Consider the following 25,977-nt stretch of genomic DNA (forward strand, 5'->3'; position numbering starts at 1 on the left):
TTCATGGCAACAAGATGATTGATGTTAAATTAAAAGGTGGAATTTGTGTATTGAGTTCTAATATTAAAAATATTTTTTCTAATTTTTTTTTTTGTAAGTATCTTTTTCTTGCTTGAACATTTTGGATAATTGTTTTAAGTAGGTGTTTTCTTTCCTTTTTTCCTTTTTCACTTCATTGTTAATGTTTAAATAAACCTTGGAATGCCATCTTTATAAATACTTGAAATTTTTAAGTTACAAAAGTGTGGAGTCACACAGCTTTATGATGACTAATTCTGTTATTCCCATTTTAATGCTGCTGATTCAGTGAAGACACTGCATTCCTTTTTCACAGGTGCAGTGATTTCAATTATATTTAAGTTGGGGTGGAGCCGTTGCACAGGGTCCTGGAAGGGCAGCCCCCCTTCAGTATCATTTTGGGAGTCTGTGGGAATGTTCTTTTGGATAGACTGTCTCACATTGTTTGAATTTACAAAGTTGATCTTAATAAGACCTATGAGTAAAAATATGGTATGGTGAGTTCAGCAGAACACAAGGTATTAGAAGCAGTGTTAACTCTATGCACGTGTAACCAAAGGATTATAGTAAATGTAAACACCAGTGATGCAGTGCAGGTTCCTTTGCAAGTATACTGAGAACTACAGCATTAAGTGAGTTATCGATATGGGTCAGGTGACTTGTATAGTTCTGTCATAAAAGGTTATTTCACTGTCATTATTCAAAATCAATTTAGAGGCATATGATTTTGAATTGACTGGATCTTTTATTTGTCCCTCATTAGAGAAAGAGAGAGTCATCTGCAGCATCCCAGATGGAGTTTTGATTGACATTCGAGTTAAGCTGATGGTTTGCCTTATTCATCTTCATATCTTAGATCCCGTGGAAGTAAGTAAAGCGAAATATTGGAAGTGTTTTTCTTTCAGGTTTTATTTTGTTTTCATTTTCATATTTTTAACTTTTTTTTCAGTAGCCTTTCCCATTTCCATTTTTTTGATCGGCGATGTACTTTCTACTGTGTCTCACGCCATTGTAACAGTATATTGCATACACAGACATTATGCAGATCATTGTTTTACTTGTTTGTTTACCTAGTTCATTGTTTTCAGAATGCTTTAAAAAGTTGTCTGTCTTAAAGTTATTAAATATAGTAAATGCAGTTAAGTGTGTACTGCTTCATTATGGCATGGCCTTATATCTTCTACAGAACAAGCAGTCACTGTTTCATCATCAACTCCCTTTTTCCCATTTTTCTACATGGGATCAGGATGTCACGTCCAGGTTCAGCAAATCTCTGGATTCAGTGCTGCTGTCTTCTACAAAAGTCATGACTGACTGTTGCAGGTCATCTCTGACCTAATCCATCCTCCTCTTTGCTGGATGTCCTAGTTTCCTCTTGCAGTCTTTCAGCCTCTAGTAAATCATCTTTGTCAAATGTTTTTTTGTTTTCCTGAAGTCATCTGAAAATATGTTTCAAGCTGTAGTAGCCCAAGTTCTTTTGTTGTGCCTCAGTGTTGTCTTTGTACTGTTAACATTGTTATCAGGTTTTCATTCTTTTCCCACCTAAACCAGCTTGCAATCTCTAGATTCTGGAGAATGGTTTCAGAAATGAGCAAGGCAGTAATGTTCTGCTTTTTATTTCAATTTGCTACCTCATTGCAACTTACAACATTAAAGGAGCCCGAGTCTTTACTTCATAACCCTGAGATATCAATATTAAAGTAGAAATATACCATACTTAACAGTTTGTGCAAAAATAGGCTGCAGTCAAGCTGCCTTTAATGTCCTGGCCCATTTGTGTTACTCACACACTATTGGTCTTTCTTCAGATGTTCTTTTTGGTGGTACATGCTGATTAATCAAGGTAAAAGGTATTATTACTGATAAAGGAGATCATCAAGAAAAGAAATAACCAAAACAAAAGAAACGCAAATAAATGGTCTAGTGCAACCAGAAACCAAAACCTTAAATAAAAACACTATTACAGTTATTAAGCTCTTTCATCTTTCAACAAGACTTCTTCAGATATAGTCTTATCCACAGTCAAGCACAATTTGGATCTATGGATAGAATACAAAATATTTACTCCAAGACTGCCCCTTTACTACTTATTGACAGAGGCAGCTTCTAAATGCTTTATTCAATGCATGGGTCCACCAAATTATATATGGTATGATCCCAGTTATTCTCATTATGGGTAATATATAATTACTGACCATAGGATGGGTGAGGCCAACCTCTACCAAATGAGATAGGTTAATTAGAGCACAAAAAGGGAAGTTGACTGCACCTCACAGCAAGAGGTTCTCCTGTTCGATTCACGGCTGGAGTGCCTTCTGTGTGGAGTCTGCATGTCCTCCCCGCGGTTGAGTGGCCTCCGAAAGACATGCGTGAATGAGCGTGCCTTCTCTGAAAGTTGGGCGTTGGGCTGGCAACTTGGCATCATAAAAAAGTCTACTGCCAATCATTAGCAGACCGGAGTTCCACTGTGGCGACCCCTAACCGGCAAAAGCCAAAAAGACAAACAACAACTGCGCTTAAAATGAGCTGCAGGGGCAGTTAGCCCATTACTTCCTGTGAACCTGTAAATGCACAGAAAAGGAAAAATGTTGTGAAAATGTGAGTGTGGGTCCATTGGCTTTCACCTATTGCTTGTCTTTGTTATGCAAGATAAGGAGAACTGGGTGACTAAAGTACTTGATACACCACCGCTGCACCGCTTCCTGTGTCTGTTCAGCCCACATGGAACTGAACATTGGTGATTTTCCAGAGTAAGACTTAAGTCTTGTATTTGCATTTGTGTCACTATTTATCCTGCTAGGTTCTAAAATGACAGGGTTGCTTCTGCAGTAGCCGTCAAAGGAGCTTGTCTTTTTATTAAAAAGACATTTCTGCAGATATCCCAGTCAAGACTTCCCCCTTTTCCATTGTTGGTGCAGGTGTGATGTGGTTATATAAAAGTGTTGGGTGAACAATATCCTTGTGTTCTGGGATGCAAGGGAGGCAGCCCCCCCCCAAGTTGCTCTAAAGTTGGGGAAAGTAGGGATCCTTGAATGTTTGGGACTTCATTTTATTTTTTTTTTATTTTTTTAATAAAATGATGTCTGCCACTGTGAAGAGATCCCATGGGGAGTTTGAGTGGGTGAAGGCCTGCTCAGCCTAAACTGAATCTGGTATTGCCAAGGATAATGGCATCAGAAGTAATAACTTCTTGGCAATTTTTCTTTGTAATGCTTCTTTATATGTCTGTCCTGCTGCATTATTAAACACAACACATGCCTCTCAACTGACGCTTATTTTGTAGAACGTCCCTAATTTTGACTAATATTTTTGTCCTGGAATTGGGATCTTTAGAAAAGGTGGGAGATCATCCTGTGGCACACTTGATTTTATTTTGGTGAAATTATGTGAATGCTATTTTATTTAATGTTGTATTGTGTTTCAGTTACTTACAGTTATGTCTTGTAAGCATATATTGGTCAGTCTGTATAGAACATTAAGTGACCATGCAGTTTTCTATCAGTCATACTGCCCTGTCATCTCTGTGTCCTTAATTAGAAGAGTCGGTGTGAAGAACGCTTGTGCAGCCTGTGGTTGCTTTGTAGACCTAGCTGACTGATCTTCTCATTCAGTATTCAGTCTGTTTACATACAGTGTAGCTGTTCATATTTTGGAGGGTTTGTTGTTGCAGTAGGGTGGGTTAACCCCCCCCCCTGTAATACCAGCTAACCCTAAGAATGACCTTATTTGTGGTGTGGGCACACATCATTCCTTTTCCAGTCATACATCCCTAACACTTCACCTCTTGGCGTACCTAGTTCTCTTGCAGAAGCATTCACTGTTAATCTGGCTTGTTTTAAGGTGTATACTACAGCTTGTACCTTGAACAGATGGGAGATCTTGGGTACTTTAACAGAAGTACAGCATTGTTCCAAACCTCTGCATCTCATCTGGGGGAACATCATACCAAAAAAACAAACAAACAAAAAAAAAAACAAAAGGCTAGGCATGTAGCCTTCACCAAAGTAGCTAAGGAAAAGGAGTGGGTTAATTTTGCCCAGGGCTTGTTTAAAGCTATCATGGCTCAGAATCCTGAAGTCTGTCTTGAATAGTCTGAATTGTGGTGTTGAATCAGATTTGTTCTACTAGGCATCTCTGAAAACGGTACCTTGTTTCTTTTTTTTTTAAACAAGAAATCTTTATTAAATTATCGTTTATGACTTGGGCAGTCATACATTTGAAATCAAGCCATATTGACATAATCTCAGTTGCAAGCAATCATAAACCATATTAACATAATTTTAGTTGCAAGCATTATACATCACTTATAGTCTACCCAGTCATAGTCAGTCAAACATTACATAGCACATTCATATCCTGCCTTCTGTTAAACCTCATTCCTGCCCTGTATGTATTGTTGCCACAATTCTCATTTTTCTATATAATTTGCTCCTAACCTTTTCTAAAGATCCCAATTCCAGGACAAAAATATTAGTCAAAATTAGGGACGTTCTACAAAATAAGGGTCAGTTGAGAGGCATGTGTTGTATTTAATGAGATGAGGAACTTGAAACTAGAAAATCAAGGTTTGGGCTGATTGAATTCTACATCCTAGGGGCAAACATTCTCAAGCTGTTTCTAACATTTTTTTCTGGCACTGAATTAACTGGAAAACAAATAAATGGAGCTTTTCTCCCCGGGCCTCTACTGAAAATGGAATTTTCTCCAGCTAGACTAGCCCGGTCAACAAATGTAAAATAAAAAATAAATAAAAAACTTTACAGTAGCCTGGAAGGTTGATGAGACATTCTACAATCCTTGAAAGCCAAAGTTGATGACATCATATCTCAGCTGTTAATGTAGCATGTATCTGAAATACACTATTCAGTGGGACCAGTACCCAAACCTCAGCCACACAAAATACATTTCTGCTCCCATCACTTCACCAATCAAAATAAAACACTTGTTTTGCGGCTAAGCGACTTACCTGGTTCATACCTATCAACCTCATAGCCTATGAAGTCTGGACAAAGCCAGAAATAATGGGGAGATAAAAGCCCAAAAATATGGCCATATTTTAAATATTGCCCATACAAACTTAGAAAGTTACTAGAATAACAGGTTTTGTGTTAGCGATCATTTTTTAAAGATATGAAGTCTGAAACTGAAATGTTTGTCATTGTTTAGTGACTTAAGTCCTCAATGATTTTACCAGAAAAACACCAATTTTTGAGGAACACACCAAAAATATATGGGAAAATCTGGACATTAAGTGAAAATATGTATTGTTGAGCATACTTCTCAACCTTTTAGAGCAAATAATGTGGGGATAAAGGCTCAAAAATAGGGACACTTTTTTTTAAATATTGCTCTTACAAACTTAGAAAACTGACAGGCTAACAGGTTTTGCATTATCATGAATTTTCTGAAGGATATGAAGTCTGGAACTTATATCTGCCATTATTTCCTGACTTCAGACCTCAATGATTTGCCAGTGATTTGCCATATAGCCACAATTTTGAGACATGAGCCAAAACTGTGAAGCAAAAATGTGGACCTTCTGTGAAAATCTGGACAGCTGAAAAGTATGCGGTTGAGAGGTATAACCCAGTTAACAAAACCTAATAAATAAGTGCCATAGAAAAACGCATAGACAGAATTCCAGCTATAACACGCATGCAAAGATTTAGCTACCTGCTAGTAACCAATGTAGCTTGGAAAGAATTCAACAGGAAAGCCACTGCCAACATCTTGCAACTTTGGGTGCCTAAACCTACCTGGCCTGCAAGACCATTTTCATTAATTATCACCAGCTTTTGACGGCTTCCTGAATCCACTTTCTATGGTAAATCACAGTGAAGTGCTTTACTGTTAAGTTCATGTCCACCTACTATAATTTAACACACATTTATAGGACTCAAAATGGCACATATTCGGCAAGAGCCAGAGACTACCAACTTAAAATCCAACGATAAACTAGCTACAGTACATATTGTAATGTCATCCTATGCCTATTATGCATGTCTGGCTACTATTGTTGAACGGGTTTCAGAAAAGTCGGTGGACACTTCAGTATTTTTCAGGCAAGCTCTGTAAGCTTTAGATACGCAGGTCATACAGATGAAATTGATACGGTTCACATGCATAGCTATCAACTAATCAGGGACAATCTGGAACACTTTTAAAATTCTATGCAATGAAAACTGCAAAGCAAAAGGGGTACAAAATGTTCTATTGGAAGAATCAGCTTATCCCACTCAACTCTTGCTGTCTTCACCTCCCAGATAAAATTCTTCAGCTCTTTATTAATTGCCATCCACAACTTCTCTGGTTGATAAAAATATGACTGACCTGTGTATAAGACTAAAGGGACTAAAATAATTTTAACTGTCTGAATCTTACTAGCCATAACCATATAACAGAACTTTCAATTTCTTAGTTTTTGTGTTATCTTTTGTTTAGTCTCTTCTCACATATCCGTAGCTGCCACACCGGAATCATTTTTAATCCGTGTTCCTAAGTACTTCATTTTATTATGTCCCTATTAATATGGATGCTGCTGAACCAATTCACATGTGGATACTGTCTCAAACTGTTACACAACACTGAAATGACTTTTTTTGGTTTTATCATGTATAAAATAATATAATCTACAAATAGAGCCAGCTTTTCTTGACTTACAGTACCAGTTGTATTCTTGAATTTCTGAGTCCCTTATTTTCTTTGCCAGTAGTTCTAAATGTAATAGAAATAACAAAGGGGAAAGAAGACACCTCTGTGTGGTTCCACTGCTCAAGCAGAAATTATGAGAGAGAAATCTACCCATTTTAATTTTCACTTCTGTTCCCTCGTATATCCTTCTAATCAACCTTATAATTTTATCAGGGAGTGTAAATGCTTCCATTTCCTGCTCATGTAGTCCCAGCTTACTCTGTCAAATTCTTTCTCTGCAACAACACCCATCAATAACAATGATATTTTCTTAACATTCTGCTTCTCTGTGGATCATCAATGTTCAGTTAACGTGGTCATATGTTTGCTTCCCCTACACAAAATCACATTGATCCATATCTATCAATTTTGGCATCAGTTCTGTCATTTGTATAGCTGTTATAGACACTTTTATAATCACGGTTTAGTATTGAAATGGGCCTTTATGAAGCTTGATCATATGGGTTTTACCCTCTTTAGGTAGTACAGCTACCACAGCTTTCTTCCAGGGTGTTGGTAACAAAGCCTTCCAGATCTGTATCAGTTTTTTCCCTCCTAGCTTCCAGACTTCCAGAGGAATACCATCTATTCCTGGGGACTTTCTTCTGGATTGGTTATACATAACCATTTTTATCTCACCTCCTCCTATCCTAACTGTTAGTAATGGATCCTCATCTACCTCTAAGCTTGGTATATTTAATTCTTCCATAAACATTTTCATTTGTACCTTTTCTCGATTTCTATATTTCCCTGCTTTATACAGGCTTTCATAGAATTTCCGGAATATTTCTAATACCTCTAGAGGATCTCTTATCTTCCTTGTTGTAGGATCCCTAAGCTTGGCAACAGCCCTTTCTACTTTTTGTTGCCGGAGTTGTTTTGCTAAACATTTTTGTGCTCTAAGAGTTATCAAAAAACAGTTGCTTAACAGCAATCTTTCTAAACTCATGCATATTATCGAGGTAATCCCTTATTTTCTGTTTAGCATTCTGCAGTTGCTCCTCTCCTTGTTGTGTGAAGTTCCCCCTATTCTGCAATTCCTTAACATTTGTCAGTCCGTCTAAATAGGTCCCCCTACTCTGCAATTCCTTAACATTTGTCAATCCGTCTAAATAATTCTTGTTACTTCTTAACCAGTTCTCCCTTTCTTTTATTTCCACCCTATTTTTAAATGCTACTTTAATTTTATCCCACTTCCTAGCTATATTTTCAGAAGAATTTCTTGTCTTCTGTAGTAGCTCCTGAATAATTTCCACCACCCATTCCTTAAATTCCTCTTTTTTCAACAGATAGGTGGGAAGGCATCAGTGTCTTATTTTTATTTCTTTACCCTATGTTTTTATTTTAGTTATTATTGGCGCATGATCTGAAATAGTTAGATGTGTATCAAGACTTTCAGTTAAATGCACATGTTCCTGTGAAATGTAAATTCTGTCTAGCCTTTTCTTTGTATCCTGGGGAATAAGATGTAAATTCACTCCAAACTCTTAGTACTGAATTCACATCTTCTTTGCCAAATATTTTTATAAATGTCTTTAAAAATCTACCCTCCTTTGTTATATTTTCCCTTCTGGGCCCTTCAGACACATCTTCTTAGATTCACAAGCGTGTGTACTAGGCTAATGGCCCTGGAGCCTTTACAAGCCTAGCCCATAGGATTACCCTGGCATCGTGCCACCTGACCTTAGTTCCCAGTGCCTGCATCGAGTAGAGCCACTGGAGTGATCCCTGGGGTGAATTTTCTATTTCCCATCCACTCATCAAGATTTCTGTTGAAGAGGGCCAGTGAGGTGCTCTGTTTGACATGTATGGGAAGTCTATTCCATAGCATGGGCAGTCTGTGGGTTATGAACCTGTCCCTCCAGCATGTTCTGTTGATTGTGGTAATGAGGTAGAGGTCTCTAGAACGTGTGGTGTGGAGGGATTGGGATTTCTTTAGATTTAGCATTTCTAACAGAGCTGGGTCAGACATGGCTTTGTAAGTCTAGCAGAGATCGCCTTTAAGTAGGTGATATGAGGCAGAGTATAGTTGGAGTTTTTGTGTCTGTCCATATAGGGCAAGTATTTAAGGCCTAGGATCCTCTTTGTGAGGAACTTTTGCGGCCTCTCCAGTTGTTGCAGGTGTCTAGTGAGGTACATGCCAAATGGGGCATTGTACTCGATGACTGGGCTAATGAGGGAAGAGTAGAGGGAGACACTGACCTCTTTCTTCCTGGATACCAAACCCTTAGTAATGAGATGTCCCACATAGAAGGACTTTCTGACCACAGTGGCAATGTGGTGGTCAAAAGAGTGGTTGCTGTCAACCTGTGTTCCCAGATCTCTTATAATGCCTTCTGTGTTCAGTGAACTACCATCAATGTGATAATTCATGGGAACCAGGTTTTTCCCAAAGGGGATGACGACTCATTTTTTGGCATTGAGCTTAAGGCCATGGTTCTGACACCAGTTGTTGGTCTCAGTGAGGCCTTTCTGTAGGATTTTAAAAATGATATAACCAACACCCCCAGGGATATGGTACCCACCCAAACACACACACAGAGGATATGGTTCACACACACACACACACACACACACACACACACACACACACACACACACACACACACACACTATCACAGTTGCCAGTAGTTTAGAACCTCTACCAATCTAGTTATTTGTACTAGTGTTATGCATTTATCGCGCATGCCGCAGAGCTTATAGGGCTGAAATCAAATTCCAGTCTCCAGCTATAAATAATATTCCTGGCTGAAAGCTAATTATTTCTCCCATAATTGTCTTAAGCTCCGTTGTAGCAGTTTTGTGCGGAATATAAATACATGCCTGTAATCCTCCTCCCTTGCCATTAGCCCTTTAGTACTGCAGATCTACCAATTATTATCTTTATCTTCTTCTTTCACTACTGGAGCTCCTCTTGCAGTTAAAATAAGTACTCCTCTTTTTCTTTGCCCCAAGTATTCTACTGAATAACCATCCCGAAAACCTTTCCTTATTAAATTCACATGTTCAGTTCTTTCCAAGTGTGTCTCCTGTAGAATAACTATTTGCACTCTATATTTTTAAATATAGTTCATTACTTTTTCTTTTTTGTACTTATCTATGAGACCATTGACATTTAAAGACGTTACAGAAAGCATCATTGTGTTAAGAAGTTACTACATTTTATGTGTTACAGCTTTTTTTTTTGGAAAAGGTGGATGACAGATCCTCTATTGTGTACAAATGTGGTAGGAACTTGAAGTCTGTTGTTGAACGTTTTGGAACCAAGGCCAGTGTCATTAGTAAAAAATTATAAAAATGACAAAATGTGGATGATGTTCTGTCCGTAAGTATATACTAGCTTGTACATGTGTTAAGAATAATGATCATCAGTTTTCCATTCAAAGTCAGTTTAACTGTAGTAGTAAAGCTGTGGTCTGTGTTGCCTTGTATCAAATCTGTCCAGCCTACTGTATAGGCAAGACAGAATGTAGATTGAAAGATCGGATCTATGAGCATAGTAATGATATCAGAAATAAAAAAGAGACAAGTGCAGTAGCTAAACATGCTGTTGAGACATCTGGTCACTTTTTTTAGATTTGTTATCATTGAAAAAGTTATAGTGGGTGAATGTAGGGGACCATGGCAGGCTACTTTTAGAGAAGCGTGAGCTGTTCTGGCAACTGAAACTTAATGCAGACAGGTGGCCAGGATTGAATGACCACTTTTCTATAAGCTGCCTATTGAAACTGAATGCATTACAGAGATAAATGTGTTTGACATTTTAATGTGTTTGTAAGTATCTTATATAAATATACATACTTTTAAAATAGTTATTATACTTTATAATACTTTCAGCTTGTATTTTCTTTACATTTTTTGCTTCGAATTTTGTTTGTTAAAAACTATTATACAACTTTGAATGTGGAAGGGAGCTTGGCTGTCATGTGATGCATGATGTCACATGAGAACCATATTTAAACAGCAACTTTGGTAGTTTGTTTAGAAGTTTTAAATATTAAAATGAAAGCGCTAATTACGTTCCCAGTGTATTTTTTGTTTTTTGTACACTGTGGAGTGGAACTTTAGTCTGAGTCTCTGTGGTAAATGCACTTTCTTGTTTATTCTTTATCAGATTGTCTCCATGGAGGCATGAGTACCAGATACAGAGTTGCTACTAAGCATACCTTTATTTGCTAGGAAAAACCTTTATAATAATCGGTGTTCTTTTTTGTTTGCTTGCTTTCTGTTAAAACGGGTTAGTAGATCAAGCTAAGGGCCTTAATCCAGTCATTCCCCCTATGCAAGAATGAGAAAAAGTACATCACATTTTCTTTTCTCATGCTCTTTTGACTAGACTTTGCTTCTTTCTTTTTTACATTGCAGTGCCTACATGTCTTAAAACTGAACAAAGATAAAGAGAGAGGGGAGAAAAAAAACAGGAGCACCTGTTTGCATTAGTATCCCCAGTACACTTAAAAATAACTGAGAACATTTACTTTATGGCATTCAAAGAAAATCATGCATTATAAAAATATTGCTATTAAGAAAAAAAATTGTTTTACTTACAGTTGACTTTCTGTCTCCTCTTCCCCTTACCTAAGTATTTTTTGAACATTATTGCTTTATAATGCCAGAAGCTGCGGTGGTGGTGCTGCAGTAGCATTGTCGCCTCACAGTAAGACGTTGTCCTGTTCGATTCTCAGCTTAAGCGTCTTCTGTGTGGAGACATGCGTGAATGGGTGTACCTTCGTTGAAGGTTGTGCGTCAGGCCTGGCAAGTTGGTACGTAAAAATCTACTGCCAGTCATTAGCGGACCGGAGTTCCGCTGTGGCGACCCCTAACCGGGAAAAGCCGAAAGATACAACAACATTGCTTTATAATGCCACATTTATCGATTTCCAAGTTACTGGTTTTATTCCTGTTCATCTCTGTCTCCCAAATCCTGTCTTTGCTTCATTTCCAACGTACTCTCAATTTGTTCTAGTCAAACTGTTGTGTTTTTTCCTTCTCTCAAGCATTTTCCATTGAAACATTGGAAAAGGTTTCACTGGCACAGCCTCTGTGTGGTCTTTATTACCAGAAGAACAAGAAGCAGCATCTCCATTTGTTTCACAGCTCACTTTTTCTTTGACAAACTTTTGTATTTCCTCCTTAGCATGTACTGCATCAAAAAATGATTTTGTCCCTCCGGGAAAGAATTTTGTGAAGATAGCTGGGTACAGTAGTTTGAATTTTGTTCTTGCTTATCGACATTCACTGAATGGTGGAAAAGATTTTCTCCTTTTCTGCCTGATATACAAGAAGTAGTCAAACAAACACTCTGCTGTCTCCCATTTTTAGTACTTTGTCCTTCTGCCTCAGTTTTGTCAGAATCAAATTGTTCTGCTGGTAGGATTGTATCTTTACTATTAAAGGTTTGTGTTGCTTTCTCATAGCCAGGTTTGGAGCATACACACAATGTACCCCTTCAATTAACAACTCCTGCTGTGGAATATCAGTCCATTTGCTTATTTGTGATTTCATAAAATGAATACGGTCTGTTTCTTCCAGCATCTCTGGTACAACAGAAAATCTCAGGTTTTCACTACACGCTCTGTCTTCTGATTCTATTTTTTTAAACATGCCTTCTTGAGCAATCAAATTCTGCCTAGTGCCTAATTCATAGCTGCTTGTCTAGATACAGTGAATCAGATAGCTTCTCTTCCTTGTGCTTGATTCAGACAGTGAGATTCCAGGTCAGGAAGATAGTACAAAATACTTGTCTTCCAGCATGACTAAGATTACAAACCTTGGGATCCATGGCCACTGCCGTCACCCTTGTTCCTTTGGCCAGGTTTCACATGTGGATACTTCAGTGGACAATGTTGACTCAGTGGTCCATTCTTCTGCATCCTTTAACTGCTCCATTCAAATTCACACAAGCATGCAAAAGGTATTTTCTTTTGTGGATTCATTTGTGCAAACTCTGTGACTGTCACCCTTTTGTTGTTTCATTGCCCAAGGCCACAGTGACCATGGATGCCTCCCAACTGGGCTGGGGGAGAATTTCTTGGGAAGGACAGTCTAAGATACTTGGTTCCCCCCTAAAGGTCAAGATGCATATTAATGTCCTAGAAATGAGAGCAGTTCTGTTAGCATTGCAGGTTTTTCAAGACTCTGTCCCATCCGGAACAGTTGCCATTCAGGTGGGAATATATCAGTGGTCTGTTACATCAGCAAATGTACATGGAGGAGCCAGGTCTTATCCACTTAGAGAAGCAGTGACAGTGTGGCAATGGGCAAGGTCTTCTGGTTGCTTTCTAATAGCAACTCCTGGGCTTTCTAACACTGTTTCCTGGTATTTGTTGGATACATACACATTGTGTGAGTGGTGTTTGCTTCAACCCCCACCCCTTTCCAGGTTAGGCAGAAGTATATCTACAGCTTATTCACTTGCTGCTTCTGCAATCCACACTGATAATGAGACTTGTCAGAAAGAGTGCCTTATTCAAACTGTTTCCACAAGCCTTTGAATTGGGGAATTTCTTCCCTGTTATCATGCCATGTGTTCATTTGGTAATACTGCAACAGGATGAACTAATTTCTCAAACACCGTTTGTATTTCTGCTTGAGTAATATGATACTATTTGTCACCATGAATGCATACCTTTCCAGCTGCTTTGTTATTGTTTTCTTGGACCACCATTTTGTCAGCTGGTTGCTCTTCTGACCTCCCACATAACAAAATACACTCAAAGAAGTGCTTGAAGGGAGAAAAAAATTCAGGAGGTCAACAGCCCTACATTACAGTCTCATATCCCCCAAACTCGAAGTTACTGGTATCGGTGAGATGCCCTTGTAACCTCTACATTTGGTGTTGTTGCCAAACCTATGGGGTGAATGTTTGGGAGGCCACATCACTGTCTACCTAGAGCCAGTGTTTGTGAGCCAAAACCTTTTTGCCATCAGTCAGTCCTGAGGCCTCTCCAGGAGCTTTAGGGTCCTTTGTCCTTAGCATCAATGCAGGAGAAGGGTGCATCCCCATGATTATGTATGAGGAGGTCAGAAGAGACTGGATTGAGGTCGAATATCTGCCCATGAAATGAGTCCTCCAGGAGAGACTGCACACCCAAATATAGGTGAGAGACACGTGAACAAAAATGGACACCTCATAGCTTATCCCAGTCTGGTCTGAGCAGGCCTTCACCCATGCTGGCTCCTCCGTGGGATCTCTTTACAGTGGCCAAGGACTTTTATGGGTTTTTTTTGGAAGTCCAGCTGGCCAACATTTGTTGAATATTCAGTGTCTGCATTTCCTTTTGTGAAAAGGAAAAGGGAGCTGTCTCTCCAAAAGGATTTGGATACCTCAGACTCAGAGGTGGAAGAATTGTTATATGTTGACCGAATGCATTTTACCTAGATTACCTAGAACAAGACATCTTTTATTCTCTACGTCATCTCCAGATGTCTTAATTGGGGCTACCTTCTGTAGAATAAAGGAGACCTTCAAATGGGAGGCCACAGAATTTTCTCAGGCCAAGATTAGGCAAAGGAATTTTCTGTCCGAGACAAGAAGTCTTTGGTTGCTTCTCTAATCCTGAATGATGCATTTAGTAGTGCATCCTTACATCTGGATTCCCAGCCTCTTACTCTTTGGAAGTCAGAACATTTCAGTATGGTACATGACTCCCATAAGCAACTGTATTTTAGCTTTATGGCTGACTCATCAGTGGTGTCATAGGATTCCAGCAAGGGCTGTAATGTGGCTGCACTCAGATACCCTTTTAGAATCCACGAACACTTTGGAAAAATGGCTGGTATATTAGATACTGGATTGTCAGGACCTTGAACCATCAGTGTCATATGTCAAAGTTACAGGAGTCTCTCCTCAGCTAGCTGAGACAAAAGTTAGAGGGGATGGAAGATAAAGGCCTAAAGAAAAAGATGCTTGGCCTGTGCAGCCTCACTTCACAAGTTTTCAGGCACTCCATGAAATGCAGCTACAATAAAGTGGGTGCATCATGGTGCACATGATGATGGACAAGGAGCCTCTCTTTGGACTCCCTGCAGATAAAATGTTTCACTGCCATCTTTCAAGGAGAGTTTTCATTCTCTTTACAATGATGTATTAGAAACTACCACAATAAAAGCTGACCTCCCCCCTGTACTCTAAGCAGGAGAAAGGCAAATCAAAAAGGGGAAAGAAGGTCTACTACAGAAAAAATGGCAAGCTGATCAGAGGGAAAGACTATGAACCCTCAAGGCCATGGTACTTTGAGGAAGTACGCATGACTTAGCAAGGCTGCCTGTGTCCCATATCCTACCCCCCCCCCCAAAGACACAAGGCTGTCTTTCTTTACTAGGAAAGCACATAGAATAGATGAACCCTGCAGGTAGAATAGCAGGTAGCAGACTGCATTTCCAAAAAAAAAAAAAAAAAATGAGGTGATAGGGTTGAGCTAATTTTGACTATAAAATGCTTATTTTTTAAGAAGTTGTGGAACCAGATTATATTCCGCATCAGAAAAAAATTCTGTTTATAAAGCAAGTTTGCCTCAGTCTGGGGGTATCAGACTACCCCTGGAGTCCCAGATGTTCACCACTGACTCCCGCGATTCAGCCTGGCTAATGCATGTTGGGGAGCCGACAGTCTAGGGAACTTGGGGCAGGGCCTTCAGAAGGAAACAAATCAACATAAAGGAGATGATAGCAGTGATTCTAACTATCAATGCATTGAAGCCCATGTAGCAGCAGGGAACACTGCACATCTAAAAGAACAGCACCACACAATGCAGGCATGAAAGAAGTTTCCAGAGTCAGGCGTGACCTTCAGGGCACTGTACCTTGGATCCCAAGAGAATGTGTTGTTAGGACAGCTAAGCAGAACAGAGGTGCCCCCCCCCCCCCCCCCCCATGAGTGGATGCTGAACAGCTATATGTTTTTGGCCATAGTTCTTTGGTGGGATGTGCCAGATGTAAATTTTTTTTACTTCGGAAAACAGGCAATTAAACGAATGTTGTACCATGATGCCAGCAGTTGGGGTCTGGGTAGCAGATGCCTTCTCCATTACATGGGGAGATCTGTTGCTATATACTTTCACTCCAATGCCCTTAATCCCCAGGGTACTGCAGAAGATAAAGGAGAACAGGCCAGAAATGTTGTTGACCACTCCATTTTTGACCCAAGCAACATTGGCTCTCCCTCCTTATGAGTCTGACAAGGGCAAGACAGGTTTAGGTGCTTCAGTGTGGTGATCTGTTAACCCAGATCAAGGATTCATAAACCACCCTAGGGTGCTGAGAATGTGGATGGTTTAACACTCCTGTTTTAAGGCACATTTTTTGAGCATATACTGTGCATCCTTGAGGAATACAGGAAAAACTAGTAGAAGGAAATTACACGTAGCCATCCTGTTAATTTTTTATACATTTCCTATCTTATTCCTTTGGCCCTGCAACTGAATCTATATTTACTTGTCTTTATTACTTTATCGTATTCATATTAAGAAATCTTGCTTCCAAATTCTTTATTTTCCTGTTCTAAAAACATTTTTACTTCTCCTATTATTTTTAATTTCTTATTTTCTTTTTTAAACATCATATTCTACAACAATATTCATAATTTGTTCCTGAACTCTGTTTTTCTTCATTTGTATTTTTCATTTCTGTCATTACACTGCTGTCTTCCTTTACTAGTTTACTTAAATATGCAGAAACTTATCTTTTTCCCTGTAAAAAATATCTATGTTTAAATAATGGATGACCTTCCATACCACTGTTGCAGTATTCTTTACAATAGAGATCCCATTGCTTAGTGCAGCCTGAAATCTGGCCAGTATACCAAAGCCTTTAGGTTTAATGGGTACGCCATACGTCACGCATATGCTCCCTGAGCATGGCATAGGGCATAAAGTGACATCTGGACATACCATCCTCAGAACCTCTTTACATCCAGTCAGAATGCCATCTTCGATCATCATTCTGAATGCGGGTCCATCTGTTGGTTACCAAGCCGCTTTCAGAAAAGTGCCCCATTGAGGTTTTTGTTATCTTACCTCTTTTTGACTTTATTGGTTCATGATATCCAGAAAGAGGAAATGCCAATGCAGGACACAGATTCCCCATAAAGATAGTCTTAAGCAGTGCATATTTTGCTTAGGTGCTTCCCACAACCATATGTGTTATACTATTTGCCAGGCTTTTGTCCCTAACGTTGCTTAGCTGGCTCTCCTCCTTAGCTGTTTATTTAGATAACCAACACCTTAAGCTGTTGGATAAAGATACCATGGAACAATCTTCCTGGCTGAATTGTCAGCAGTCTGCAAAGATGATGACCAAGAAAGCTCTGTCTGATTCTTCTGCTGTGCTGCCTCTGCTTGACGTCTCTCTTGAGGCTAGTGAAAGCCTGGAGGACTGCCCAATTTCTCTATCAGATTCCTCTGACGCAACCGCTTTGGAGGCAGGCATGGATCTGGCTGCACGCACGTCCATGAAGGCTGTGCAGATGTCCACTTCATGTACAGGGGGGACCTGCGGCTGATAATTTCTGAAGGGCCTAAGGGTGTTCCTCACAGTTTGGTCAGGGAAGTGATACTGACTACACTGAATGCCATCAGGGGTCAGAGCCTTCTAAAATGTATAAGGCTGACATCCTCTTAAAAAAGAACCAAAAAATGAGCACATTTCTCCTGCTCCTAAAGATCTTCAGAGTGAATGTCAAAACTTCATTCAAGGCTTGTTTAATGGCCTTATGACTCTGAAGCGTCATCAGGGGGTTTCTGTTCTGGCTCCTCCTTGGTCTTCTACCCCTCTTAAGAGGCCTAGGGAGCAAGATTCCTCTGATGAGGATGAAGATTCTGATAAGGAATCCCTGACTTATTCTTCCCAGATTCCTTCCCCTTTAGGTTATGATTTTGAGGAAAAGTCTTCTAGTCCTGACTCTCCTTTTGAAGAGATTTCTTTTATTACACAATTTCCCAAATGATGGAAGTTTTTAAATGGGTTTGTGCTCAGGTGTCTGATGTTCAGAAGGGGCACTATGAGCTACTGCAAATGGAGTCTCCTTGGTACTCTGTGGTCCCTTTTGTTCGGGTCTGTATTACGTGATCGAAGAGTCAGTTCATCAAATGACATTTTACAGCAAAAATGACATTCAGTGAACTGTTATAGTGAGATTGCAGTACAGTGAAGATCTGAATACTTGCACTTTCCTCACTGTAGTGCAATCTCAGAGTTGGTATATATAATTAGCGGAGGGTGTGGGGGGCTGTAGCGAGTATGAGGTCCGGCATTTTTGGCCTTTAGGCCGTTCAACATTTAGACTATTTGGTGTTCTGCTATAGACCCTCATGTTCTTGCTGCTGTTAGATTACTTTTCAACTGCATTTCAGGCTCCTGATTCCTCTCCCTGTGCTCCCAAAAACCTGATAGATTGTGTGAAGTCCCTGTTGATTGCAAGTTTCTTAAGTGCCCCTCTGCTTACCCTTCTGTGGTATCGGTTGCCTCTGGTAAGCCTTCTAAACTGTTCCCTTCTACAGAGTTGCTTCCCTCTGACAAGGACTATGGACAGGTTTGGTAAGAAGTATATACTTCTGCTATCCTGGCCTTTAGAGCAGTGAACTATCAGACCCACACAACCAGGTATGTTTTGGCTCTTCTGTCTCAGACCTGTCAGGTTATTTCAGACCTTTCTGACTGAGAGGAAGAATTCTGCACATTCTTTATTAGTGACAGCTTCTCAGGTTGGTTGCCATTCCAAGAAATGCAGATGCTGCCTTTTTCACTTTTTCATTTTTTAAGTGGGTCTGTTAGTATCATGTGATGCATTTTACAATGCTTATAATTGTGTGTGGGCTCTTTAAATGTGATACATTGGAAGTCACACAGTGATGGGATGTGTTTTAAATATGGTGAACTATTCATGTGAATCTCATCTGATGAAGTTTGTTTATTACAGATGAATGCTCTAATCATGGTTGTTTTAGTGAATCAAGTTGGACTAGTTGTCGTTTCTGGGTCCTGCCACTTTTTATTGTGGATTTTACTTCCAAAATGTTGCTGTTGACTCCATTTTTACCCACACAGCATTGGTTCCCTCTTCTGCATTTAGCCAAGAGCAATCATCACAAGTTACCTCACAGGGTGGACCTACTTGTACAAGACAAGGGATCTCTCATCCATCCCCATCTGTTCACTGTTCAACTGACATTGTTGGTGGTAGGGTTTTGATTCCCTTCAGATATCTTTTTTCTGAGGATGTGCTTCAGGTCCTGTAGGAGGCCAGGAAACCCACTACTAGAAAATCTTATTTGTCCAAATGAAAGATATTTTCTGTCTGGTGTCTTTTTCATAATCTGGGTCCACTTACTTTGGATGTTCCTTTGGTTCTCTTTTATTTAGGTGAATTGCTCAATGCTGAATTTGAATATTCTTCTTCTAAGACCCACCTGGCAACTATTTGTGCTTGTTTGCCTTTGACTTCTAGATTTGAAACCAGTTTCTTAAAGGCATCCTTCACATTAGGCCTCCCAGAATCCCTTTCCTTCTTCCTGGGACCTTAATTTTGTTTTAGAAAAATTGACTCGGACTCCTTTTGAGCCTGTTGTCTTCAGCTTCCTTATAGCTTTGCTCTTGGAAGACTGTTCTTTTTTTGGCCCTTACCTCTGCCAGACGGGTGTCTGAGCTGAACACTGTTATGGCTGTTCCTCCTCCTTTGGTTTTTCATAAGGACAGGAAGTCTCTTCATGCTAATCCTTCATTTATTCCCACGGTGATTAATGAGTTGTCTCTTAATCAGTCTGTTCATTTGCCCACTTTTTTCCCTTCTCCACAATCAGCTAGTGAAACAGTTTTTCACACCTTACATTTGCATAGACAACTCTGATATTATTTGGATAAAACTAAAGCCATTCATAAATCTGAGCATCATTTTGTTTCCTTTCATTGTAGGTCTTTAGGTTTGGCTGTTTTTAAGCAAACCATTTCTTCTTGGATATCTAAAGCCATTTCCTTTTGTTATTCCTTTCATGGTAAGAGCCTTCCTTCTTCTGAGGCTCATTCTGCTAGGGCTGTAGCCTCTTCTGGTGCTTTTTTCAAGGTTTGGATACTAATTCTTTTTTTGAGGCATACTTTTACCACGCTCATTGGATGTGATTTCTAGGGAAAGAGCTGGTCTTCATGACTTTGTTGAGGACTCTGCTGGCCCTTCCTCCTCCTCCTCCCACTCCTCTTCCTGAGCTGTTGTACTGTCCTTATTCTAATGAATACTGCAACAGTGATATAGAAGGACATAGTCCAGTTGTGTAAAATCTTACCATAACAGTAGATGATGTTCTCATCACTGTTGCAGTATTTGCTCCCTCCCTCCTTTCCCTGATCCTTTTTCCTTCGGGATACACTTGTTACCTACTAGTATCCTTAGACCAGGGGTCTGCAACCTTCAATATCAAAAGAGCCATTTTGGCCCCCTATTCACCAAATAAAATTCACTGGGAGCCACAAAACCTATTTGACCCCCAAAATGAAGATAACACAGCATATAAAGATTTATGTATAATTATTATATTAAATATAAAAGAACTAAGTTTATAAGAGCACTATTTAAAATCCTTCCCTATTTTTGTTACTCTGTTGGGATTGTTCGATTGGGATTGTTCGATCGCTGTTTGTGTGTGTGTGTGTGTGTGTGTGTGTGTGTGTGTGTGTGTGTGTGTGTGTGTGTGTGTGTGTGTGTGTGTGTGTCTGTCTGTCTGTGTGTGTGTCATATCTCTCGACCTCTTAGAACAAGAAATCTGGACAAAGTCATAAATAAAGGGGCACAAAGGCCCACAAATTGGGGCACTTTTTAAATATTGCTCTTACAAACGTAGAAAGATAATAGAAGAACAGATTTTGCATTGGGATGAATTTTCTGAAGGGTGTGAAGTCTGAAACTCAAATGTCTATTTTTTCTGACTTCAGCCCTCAATGATTTGCCAGAAAACCACAATTTTATGAGAAACAGACCAAAAATATGAGGCAAAAGTCAGGGCATTCTGTGAAAATCTGCACATAGGTTCATAGATTAGTACTAAGCTAACTGTCCTTGCGAGCCATTTTAAGCTTAGCCAATTATCCCTTGTGAGACTCAAACCCGCACCTTGTGTTTGTAAGGCAAACACCTTAACCATTAGGCCACCTTCCCACCCTCAAACCCTGTACCTTGCATTTGTAAGGCAAACACCTTAACCATTAGGCCACCCTCCCAACCATGAGAGGTAACTGTGTGTGTGTGTGTGTGTGTGTGTGTGTGTGTGTAAAATGCATGTTAACAGAAATCATGTAATTCTAGCAAGTTTCTAAGTTTATAACAGCAATATTTAAAGTCCGTCCCTATTTTTGTTCCTTTGTTCCCTTTTATTTGTGGCTCTGTCCAGATTTCTTGTGGTAAGACTTTGAGAAGTATGGAAACCTTTCAGGAGATGCTGCTTCTGCCAGGAGAATCACTCAATCACTGTGTGTGTGTGGAAGGCATGGCAACAGAAATCGTGTTATTCTAGCAAGTTTCTAAGTTTATCCAGCAACCACTCCGACTCCAATAACTAAAGCCCAAAAATGTATTCACAAATCCACACTAAAATAAAAAATACATCCAGGTCAAGCGCTTTTTCACAAATCCACAATAAAATAAAAAATACATCCAGGTCAAGCGCTTTTTCACAAATCCACAATAAAATAAAAAATACATCCAGTTCACAAATCCACAATAAAATAAAAAATACATCCAGTTCACAAATCCACAATGTGGAAGGCATGGCAACAGAAATTGTGTTATTCTAGCAAGTTTCTAAGTTTATAAGAGGAGTATTTAAAGTCCATCGCTCAATCATTGTGTGTGTGTGTGTGTGTGTGTGTGTGTGTGTGTGTGTGTGTGTGTGTGTGTGTGTGTGTGTGTGTGTGTGTGTGTGTGTGGTAGGGTGGCCATTATTTTTCAAAGCTGCAGGGAGCTACTGCAGAGGGGTGAAAGAGCCACATGCAGCTCCAGAGCCGCAGGTTGCAGACCCCTGCCTTAGACTGTCACTACTACTGGGGCTTTTTCAGTTATGAGGATGGTACGTCACCTTTATGCCCTACGCCATGCTTAGGGAGCATACATGTGACATATGGATTACCCATTACAACCTAAAGGCTTTGGTATACTGACTGGACTTTGGGCTGCCCTAGGCAGGGGATCCCTATTGTAAAGAATACTGCAAAAGTGAGGAGAAGGACATCTACCATTAGTACAGTTGTGTAAAATCTTGCTCTATCTTTAATTTTCTTTTGATTTTTTTTTTATATATTTCTTTCTGTTTATCAGAATACTCTGCCATTGTTTTCTAAATGTTCTGATACATCTTTTTTGCACTCTTATACTTTTCTTTATCCATTTTTCTTGTATCATATAATCACTGTAAATAACATTTTTTTTATATTTAATCTTAAAATTAAGCCACTCTTCAGACCAGTCTTTGTAAAATGTTCTCATCATAATATGATATTTCCATAACTACATTATTATTTTTCCTTCTTTATCCCTGTTTTTTATTTAACATTTTTATTCATTTACCTATTTTTATTTCTTATTTTCCTCTTTCTCCATGCATATTGCTTAATGATCAAAAAACTTGTTTCTCTATCCCTTTTGATTAGTCCTACTGATAATTATAAAAGTCTATTTCTGTTCTGTAGTTGTCCCTGAATTTCTATCCTAGAATGTTAATTTACCATATCTTATAACATCTGATAGGTTTCTTGCATCATTTCCTTTCTTATCTCTTTTCTTGTTAATATAATAATCATATCTACTACTACATAATCTAAAATTTGATAAAATATTTTCTTTCTTTGAATAACATAGGGATATAATGCTATAATTTGATATACTTGTTCTTCCCATTTTAAAGAATTCCTATCCCAGAACATCTATCATTTCCCATATTCCAAATTATCTTCCCCCATAGTCTTGCTGTTTGTATTATTTCTTCAGTTGATCTTCTAGTACAATTGCATCTATGTCACATTCACTACACCATTCCAAAACCCTATCCTTCTTGGTAAAATTTTAATACCATTCACATTCACTGAAAGTATTCTAAAGTTATCACTTTCTCTTTTGCATAATTGTCTAGAGATTATGTTTTATCACCCTTTCTTTTTTTATGCCTATTCCTTTCAATTTTCTTTCTTTACCCTTTTACCAATTTAATTATTTTTTTCCTTCTACTGCTTACCAGTGCATATTTTCCTTATCACTTATTTCAGAACCTTCTTCCATTCCTTCGTTCTTATTCCTTTTTTTCTTTATCTAGCCTTTTTTCTCTTTTCATTTCTACCATTTCTTCTTTGTTCTTTTTTCTTTTTCCTTCTCTTTCATCACTTTCAGTTTTACAATTATCATAAATGCCCAGTTTTTGTTTTATTTATAACATTTAATTTCACTTTCTTTTGCATGCTGACCTAGTTCCCCACAAATGTAACATTTCTTTTTATCACAGTTTATCAGATGTCCCTCTTGTATGTTTTTGGTTGTTTCCAATATTTTTCTACACTCTTATTTCCTTAAGCGTTCATCATGCTTGGAATATGTATTAATTTGTCCTTTTTTATTTGTAATGCAGTATTACATTCCCATGTACCAGTCCATATACCCCCTTTATCATAAACTTTTGCAGTATCTAATACTTCTTTTCATAAACATTTCAAATTTCCTTTTAAAGGTCTCTTTCTGTTTCCATTTGAAATTGTATGCAAATATTTTCTTTTTGTTTCTCTGATAAATATTTTTATTACATACAAATTCCATGGATTACAGTCCTCCTTTTTTCATATTCGCCAAGAAAATTTTCCATTGTATAAACAATCTAAAATATAATCCACAGGAAATGAGTATAATGACCCAGGTTGATATTCTGCCTGTAGCCAAAATGAATGTAAAACTCATAAACTAAACAGAATGAAAGAGCTCACATCGTCAATAAAATTTGCCTTTGGATACGACCATTGTGTTATTCTGCTTAGTTTGAGTTTTACGTTCATCTAGTCTAAAATATAATGTCACAAAATGTCTCTTTGTTTGTAAGAATAAAATTTCTTAACCTCTTGGGCTTTTACACCCAAAGGAACTATTAAAAAATTATTGTATAAAGTGACTTTATATATTTTAAAATGTAATACATTATCGCCAGCAGGTTTAAATAGTGAATGTAACTGAGAGTATTTCTTTAAAATGTATATATGATTATTTTAATTGATGGTTGATTAATTAGATGATTGTTTGATTAATTGTATTTAAGTGAATATATTTGTGTGTGTGTGTGTGTGTGTGTGTGTGTATATATATATATATATATATATATATATATATATCTATATAGATGCATGGTGTGGCATATTTTGTAACTGCAGGAAGGCTGTGCCGAGGCGCCAGAGTGTTATTCAGTGTGAATAAACTATTTAATACAAGACTGGTGGCATATTTTTCGCTGGCTTTGTAGTCTGGTGTGTTTTTTAACACTTGTTTGGTGTTTTTTTTGTATGGTGAGAGATGGCCAGTAAATTGCTGCAACAATTGTCACGTATTTTTTGAGATGATGCATCTGTTTCTGCTACATTTCATCCAGTTGGTGAAACCCAGATCGAGCCGAGTACTTCTATATCCAGTGCTGCCCCAGTTAAAACTAAGGAGCGTCTGTTAGAAGAAGGAAGAGGGAAAAGATCTACTAACCCTTTTAATGAAGTGGGTAAGGCTAATACAGTACATCTGTCAACAGCTGACCATACTAATTTAGAGTCACTTGAAACACTGCTGTTTAGAGAAATTGTCTAACATTTGGGCTGGCCTTAGCTGAAATGGCGCCCTAGGCGAAGTACTGCTCTGGTGCCCCTTAAGCCACACCCACACCATATTCAAGCCACACCCCGGTTTGAGCCACACCCACATATTGGCCACTCCCACAAACCCCACTCCAGTTCTTTCAATGTTTAAATGCATGAAAAAAAAAGTCATTATTGTGACACCTTAAGACTGCAATTGAAGGCTGAATGCTCCTTAATAAACCTGTTTGATCTGTTGCTAGTGTAGAGTTTTCTGCAGTCATGAAAGACTGTATTAACTTTTTTGCAAGATGCATTGATGTTTGTGTAGAAGTTCTCATTTGTAGTGTAGCATCAACGCTACATTAATACATTACCATATACCCTGATGCAGTGTCCTTGCAGTTAGTGTTGAAACAGAGGAGTCTGGCAACTAGGCCTCCCCTGAAACCAAGACCATCAAGAAAGACTTTTGCAGTTAGAATCATCCCTACATTTGTTTGAAGAAAAAATTGAAAGAGCAAGATAAATGGGAAGCAAAGAGTTTGTTGAACAGCATGGTAGAAGCATAATGGTGCTACTCCCGACAATCACCCAACTAAACGTAGAAGTCTTAACAAATGTCAGTGTAAAAGATTGTGATTCACTTTTTCAAACCTTTTACAACAAAAAAACCTTCTAATGTAGTATACACAAATAAATCTACACTTGTTAAATATTAGCATGGAGATGAAACAAAGGTTCACAACCTGATGCAGTTAATCCATTTGCCAAATAAGCAATCCTGCACCTCTGTACTCTTAAATCTTTATGATTTACTTTAAAATACAAGAATGATGTGCTTTATCATTGCTGCATTATAAAAACTGAAAAGAACATGTACTGGAAGCATTTCTGTATCAATTAAAAAGAATACATCATAACTGCTTGCAATACAGAGTTCCATAATACTGACAGTGAATGCACCAAAAAGAAAACCAACATAAATCTCAATACCTCTCTATCTCTAGCTATATGCCAAAGACATACATCTGGAGCATTTCTCCCCAGGCAACTGAAAATTGGTCTCATTCCAAGTCAGACCATGTGTAAACAAATGTTTAAAAACAAAATCACCTCTATATACACCTCTGGTGCCCAACAAGCAGTGTAGGAAACGCTGAAAAGGATTAACCATTGACGAAAGGAAATGGGGATGAAGTGAAAGCAAACTGCAGTACCTATACATCCATCCATATGATGGACTGCTTTGTATTCTGTGTTACAGCATGTGAAAATTCAGTAAATCCATACTCTGGAATCAAAATCATAGCATACAGAAATTAAACACACTTTTCATTAAGTCTCACTTCATTTAGCAAGTACAAGTACCAATTTCAAGTGTGATACAAGACTGTATGGCTAACTCAGTCAAAAGCTACTAAAATATCCATCCAACTGCATGCATCTTTTGCAGACCAGCAAAGCATTTCTAAC

The 25,977-nt window shown here is 38.5% G+C and overlaps 1 protein-coding gene across 1 annotated transcript in view; it reads left to right on the forward strand.

Annotated features, from left to right (window-relative positions):
- GTF3C3 (general transcription factor IIIC subunit 3) overlaps window positions 1-25,977 on the forward strand; it is a 701,049-nt gene that overhangs the window by 304,971 nt on the left and 370,101 nt on the right. The window contains exon 9 of the mRNA XM_044060620.1: window positions 782-885. Within this exon, the coding sequence (XP_043916555.1) occupies window positions 782-885 (104 nt within the window). The remainder of the gene's footprint in view (window positions 1-781; window positions 886-25,977) is intronic.

The sequence above is a fragment of the Protopterus annectens genome, chromosome 2.part0, assembly GCF_019279795.1.
Source record: "Protopterus annectens isolate FY-2018-M chromosome 2.part0, PAN1.0, whole genome shotgun sequence".
Lineage (NCBI taxonomy): Eukaryota > Metazoa > Chordata > Ceratodontiformes > Protopteridae > Protopterus > Protopterus annectens.